The 6,000-nt window shown below is 41.8% G+C and overlaps 1 protein-coding gene across 3 annotated transcripts in view; it reads right to left on the bottom strand.

The window, feature by feature from the left end:
- Positions 1-2: 2 nt before the first annotated feature.
- LOC146468019 (ATP-dependent chromatin remodeler CHD1-like) overlaps positions 3-6,000 on the bottom strand; it is a 35,192-nt gene continuing 29,194 nt past the window's right edge. For all 3 annotated transcript variants that reach the window (XM_085125055.1, XM_085125056.1, XM_085125057.1), the window contains 8 exons: positions 5,869-5,985; positions 4,763-5,023; positions 3,857-4,042; positions 3,072-3,167; positions 2,499-2,578; positions 2,298-2,403; positions 1,734-2,017; positions 3-1,440 (listed from right to left, as the gene is read on the bottom strand). In XM_085125055.1, coding sequence (XP_084981181.1) covers positions 1,068-1,440; positions 1,734-2,017; positions 2,298-2,403; positions 2,499-2,578; positions 3,072-3,167; positions 3,857-4,042; positions 4,763-5,023; positions 5,869-5,985 — 1,503 coding nt within the window. In that variant the 3' untranslated portion in view covers positions 3-1,067. The remainder of the gene's footprint in view (positions 1,441-1,733; positions 2,018-2,297; positions 2,404-2,498; positions 2,579-3,071; positions 3,168-3,856; positions 4,043-4,762; positions 5,024-5,868; positions 5,986-6,000) is intronic.

Raw genomic sequence — 6,000 nt, 5'->3', positions numbered from 1 at the left:
CATGCAATACAAAACCACTTTTTTATTCCATTTCCAGAAAAGGAGTTATCACCAAACTGTACAGCTAAATATCTTCAGAAAACCTTTTTTTACACACGGAAAAATACCATAAAAATACATTCCACCTCGAGTACAAAACATACACAACGAATTCCATTGTTAGATTTTCCCATCCCTGCACAGCAGTGATCAAACGATTACAAACGAATGTATGTTAAATCTTACTTCTATCATTTTAGTGATCAAATTTCTTTGACCGTTATTTTAAACTGAAAACAACAGACCTAAATTCCCCGATTGAAACACCGTCATGAAAATACTGTACACTACACATGCCTGCCATATTCAACCACGTCGTACACTCAGCAGGCATTTTCACTTTCATTTAGATAATAAATAGGCTCTATACTACAAAATATCTACTTACAAGTATACGCTATTGTTTCTTCGATAGATTGCAAAACTGTCGCCTTCTCTCAGTTCGAGGGAAGAGGCGCGAGGCAGCAAAACTGACCCTCGCTCTAGACCCCTCAAACGCCGCACTATTTCGCGTAACACGGACCGTTTTCCAACCTTCCCTTTTTACAGTGCCACGTGCCGAATGGATGAATACTGATGGAGATTTAGATTAACTGTTGAAAAATTTGTTTGTCTTCAAGTAGCAACTCGGCTTTCTTTGTCTTTAAAGAAGAACGACAAACAAAAAACGCGAGTGGAGAGGAAAGCTAACGTGCGTCAGGTGAAGAAACGCGTCAGTGGTTGGTTTTTCCGTCTCGACCAATCAGAGGCAACAGCCACACATTTAAATTCAAAGCGACAGCTCCACGTCTTTGCCACAAAAAAGAAGCTTTGATTTGCCGAGAAATGAAAATAATAAAAAAAGAAAACCAAACCAAAACAGAGGAGAAAAGAAAACGGACTCACCATCACAACAACCCAAAAAATGTTAAATATGTCAAAAGTAATCAAGAAAACTCCGAGTGAAAAAAATACGGCAAGTTTCACTGTAATATCTGTATCAAGTTATGTGTTAAAAAATCTTTAAAGTTAAGTAAAATCACGCGCCGTCATCTCTTCTCGCGATCAGTCTCCGAGCTTCGCTTTTCTTCTCCGTATCTTTTACTCTCGTGCGAAGAACCAGACTTGGGTGAGCTCGTTGGATTACTGTGTCGCGAAGCCGAATCGCTGTTTCGATCACGGTGCGAGTGATGCCGACTTTCAGACGAGTAATCACGAGAGCTACCTCGGTGATGGTCGTCTCTTCGATCTTTCTTCTCGTAAGAGCGCGAGTGGTGGTCGGAGCTCCTCTCGTAGGATCGCGAGTGTTGGTCGTGGGGGCGACTATGATCCGAAGAGCGGTCGTGAGGTCGGGAGTAGTCGGAGGAATGGTACGACGATCTGTCGCGATGTGAGTCGTGGTATCTGTGACTGTGGTCGTGACTGTAAAAAAAAAATCATGATGTAAATACCGAATTTTATCAGAGGTCTATCCAAAGACACATTCGATGGCAAAAACCAGTGGCTTATCTCTCTGTTCGACGCAAGTGCTTAAAATCGCTTTCTATACAGTGCTGGCCCTTATTTTTCTCATCATCTTCTTTACAGATACGTTAATTTCGATTTGAAAGAAGAGAACAGAACCTGTTCCAAGTTTTTAACTGTGGATTTTTTTTCAGTTTACGACGGGGCAGTGTATTTTGATATGCAACTCTACAACAAAAAGAGAAACATACCCGTCACGTGATCTGTCCTTGGAGGAACTCCCAGCCCTATCCGAGTGACTGAAGGATGAAGAGCGCCGAGGATCGTAGCTATCTCCGCTCCCAGAATGCCTTCCGCCGCTATGAGAACTAGAGCCTGAATACGTGCGGTCCATCCGGGGAAACTTGCCTCCAGGCCCCCCTCCGTCCAGCGGTCTTTTAAGGTCACTGGACCGCTGGGACGCATGGTCTCCTGTGTGTTTCTTGGGGTCTTGATGGGAGCGCTGTTGTTGAACGGACGGCTTGTGCTGAGCACGCTGCAAAAAGTCAAATGAGTTAACTCCAAAAAGGCTACAAGTATAAAGGCGTAATTTCTCAAGGACTACGTTTCCTGCTGGTACAGTTGTATATTGAGCTAAGGTAACCACGTGGTAGGGTTACGCTGGGATGAGAATCAATCAATCAATCAATCAATCAGTCAGTCAGTCAGTCAGTCAGTCAGTAAGTGAGTCAATCAATCAGTCAAAAGGTGGGTTGTTTTCAGTTTATAAATAAATAAATACAATGGTAGAAGACAATTTTTAAAGCTTCACGTACCTCCTGGGATTTCAATTCTTCTCTTTTCTTGGCCGCATGCTTGTACAGCTTAAAGAGCTTCTTAGCTTCAAATGACGTGAATTTGGACACAAACGTCCAAAGGTTACTATACAAACAGAAAGAAAATACACGGTCAATATATGAAACTCACAAACAAAAGAACTCCAGCAGCGGAATGTTTCAGCGCTGTAAAGTTCTTACTTTCTCCATAATGCTTCTCCATCGCCGTCACTGTAGTAAGAAGTGATATCCATGATGTGATCTCCAATCTTTAACAAGCACTGAAATGGCAAATGGTATAAGGTAAGTTACTAAAAAGGCAGGGGCCAGGCTAGTTGTATTGTAAACTAGATGTTATTGACACGTTAATTTAGTCCACGAACAGGCTCTCAAGTAAAGTTGGGTTAAGGGCGATAAGAAAACTCGGCGAGCACACCCCACTCAGGAGCCTGTTCGCATGCTATGTTAATAAAGTTGTTGATTTTGCAAAAATCTATTATGCCAGAAAGTCTGCGTGTTTTTGGCGATTTGAATGCTGCAAAATTATTATTATAAAATGTTATTAGACTTGGTAGGGGAAGATGTTATTCCACCTCCCCAAAAAGTTTAACAAAAACAAGTATATGGCTTTTCATAACATGCCCCAAGACGCCAACTCGACCACTGTACTTCACCACATCTCTAGCGCTGGCTGGCGCATAAGGCTAACAGATCTTCACCCCCGAGTTAGTTTCCGTAACCGTTTATAAATTGTCTTCTCTTCTTCTGTCGTACCTGTCTCGTCTGCGCCACTTGATCGGTTTCTTTCATGTCTTCAGGGCTCTCCAGCATTTTTAGCGCTCGCTTCACTGGACGCATCTTTTCTTTGCACTGTAACATACACAACACAAGGAACTGTTAGATGGGGTGGCCTGTTGGAACTGGAAGGGCGGACATGGGAAAATATTGGCTTCATAGGAAGGGGCAAGGGAGGGGGCGTCAAACAATTTCCAGCGGTCAAAAAAAGAAACTCTATTACCTTAATGTGACATGTACCCCAAGTTTCTTTTCTTTCTCTGTTTTCTTTGGGGGAGGGGCTTGCCTGAGAAAAAAATGTCTTTCCGAGGGGGACTAAGTAAAATTATTTTGGAAGGACAAAATTGTACCAAACCTCCTCCCCTGTAAAAATAAAAGATCCCTAAGGCGAATGCATCAGTCCATATAACACTACTGTACAGGGGCTGGATCAGTGATCCTACGTATTGCTCTTCGACAATAGGCTTTTATATTACAGCAATGCTTAGGATACATCTTAACTAAGGAATGAAAACAGCCGCTCGTTATATACCCAAACGAGAAGTTACTCCATCACAAGGTTACTACCAGTATTTTGTCAGCTTGTGAGGATACACCATCGCCCGTATTTACATATCTTGATGGACTGCGATATCTTCAGCTCAATTATCTTTTCAAAGAGTTAGTGGCACCAATTTCTGTCTGAGCCAAATTTGAAAACAAAAATTGAGAAATGCAAAGCGGTCGTCCATAGCAAGACACTATTTTACAAGCACTACACATACTTCATCAAATGTAGCCTTGTCCATGTCTGCCAGTGCATAGGAGCCCCGAGGCTTGCCTTCTTCTTTAGATGGTTTGCTGATGTCTTCCTTTGCAGGTGAGGCAGGTTCTTCATGATCCACAGCTTCTTTGACATCCTGCTTCTTTTCTTTGGACACTTCCTTTTTCTCTTTCTTTTGTCGTTTGGGCTAAACAAAGATCAGTCCAGAACATGAGCACTGGTGAAAGTTTTCTGTTAGAGCGGTTTTCAATTGAGTGTCGAAAGTAATTTCGCGTTTGCATTGGTTTTGCATTACTACGCTCTGTGATTGGTTAACAAAACTCGCGCCACTTTTTCAACCAATGGGAATCCAAACCAAAACCAATCGTGTTTTGGCCGCACGCGTTTTCCCGCGCTTGACGCCAGTTTCATGTATTTGCTTCGAATTCTGATTGGCTCGTTGTGTTGTTTACATCTGTTGAGATTGGCCAGAGTTATTACTTTGGTTTTGGTTTTACGACACTCAATTGGAAACCGCTCTAATGTCCCAAACCTAATCATGAATTTCTGACATACAAATGAAGAGCTCGGGGCATAACCGACCTAAATGCATTTCAGATCGCGTTTTGTTGTTTAGCTCAGATTCACCGGAATTTTTGCATGTGGCCTTGAATTCCTTCAGGAAACGTGCTCCAATGTTTTATCCGCTGTTCTCGGCTTCCTGTGCAATAAGAAGCCAAGAATATGGGCAAAACGAAGCGCAAAAACGCGGATAAAACATCGTAGCAACGTTTCCAAGGGCTCGGCGGTTATGGCGTGTCTAACACCTAGATATCATGCATCCACTATGCATGACTCACTACAAGTAACAACGTAATCAAAAGAAAAATCATTTGTTGACCACTTTGGGCATAAAAAACAAACTCACCTTTTCTCCCTCTTCTTTGCCATTCTCCTTCTTTTTGGAAACCTTTCTTTTCTTTTTCACTTCTGGTACCACCTGCCCCTCCTGACTTGTGTCAACAGTGACTCCATCTTCTTTATTTTCTGCTCCATCAGGGGGGGACAACACCTCCATAGGCGAGGGTGCAGCGCTGTTGTTGAGTGATTCCACGTCTGAGTGTGGCTTTCCCTTTTTAGATTCTTTCCGTTTCAGTTGGCGTATTTTTGACTTGAGCATTTGCGATGACTAGGAAGGAGACAAAATTCAGTGGAACCTCGATTAAACGAGCCTCTACATAACGAAGTACTCGGTATGACAAACAACATTCACCAGCCTGGCCTTTTTAAAATGTATGGAACAGAACCTCGCTATAACGAACCAATTTCCCTAGTCCCTTTGCATTTCGTAAATTGAGGTTCCACTGCAATACGAAAAATGGATATTGTAAATCTGAAGTTTGGGAAACTTGCAGTCAATTTAGATTTTAACCGCAGCATCTTTCAGATGGTTTACTTCATCCCGCAGCCAAACATTTTGTAACATTACCTGTGATCTACATATTACGCAGTGAATTTTTGTTTTGAATGTGGAGATAAGAAAAAGTCACAATTTTACCCTATTGTTTTTACTTTCAGCAATCTTAAACACAACATCAAGTAGAAATTGCCAAAGGACAACCGGATGCTGCCAGAAAATGCTTCATTTCAGGACTGCAGGATGTGGATGGCATTGTTGCTGCCCTGGTATATAGGTTATTTCTCTCCCTTATATACTGAGAAAGTCAAGTTCATGTTTGTAGGTAAATGATGAATAAAAAGGCAAAGAGCCAGCTATTTAACCAGAGTCTAACTTAGGCCCCGGCTTAAAACAATCAGTGGGCCTCCAAATCTGTTTATAGGTGTTTTATTTTAAGTAGATAAATAGTTTTCTAGCCTGGGATGAAAGCCTTCTTGTTACAGTGGGCAGTAGACAATGTCTAGATATGATTGTTGGCAAAACTGAAAATGGCTTAGAACGTGGTTTTGTTAAACACCGTCTAAACTGTCTTTTAATAACTGACCCAAAATGTTTAAGTCAGGTTAAATGTTTACCTTTCTTAGCTGTTCTGCTTTGTCCTCCACTTCAGCTTGTTTTAGCAGTTTAATCAGGTATTCCACTCTTGTTTGCAAATGCTTGTCTTGTGGCTTTAAATTTCCAGGAGGCAGGATCTTTTGTGGAAAAAA

Source organism: Pavona decussata, unplaced genomic scaffold (genome assembly GCF_977016875.1).
Source record: "Pavona decussata unplaced genomic scaffold, jaPavDecu1.1 SCAFFOLD_133, whole genome shotgun sequence".
In the NCBI taxonomy this organism is placed as follows: domain Eukaryota; kingdom Metazoa; phylum Cnidaria; class Anthozoa; order Scleractinia; family Agariciidae; genus Pavona; species Pavona decussata.
This window is presented reverse-complemented; position numbering and strand designations above follow the sequence as displayed.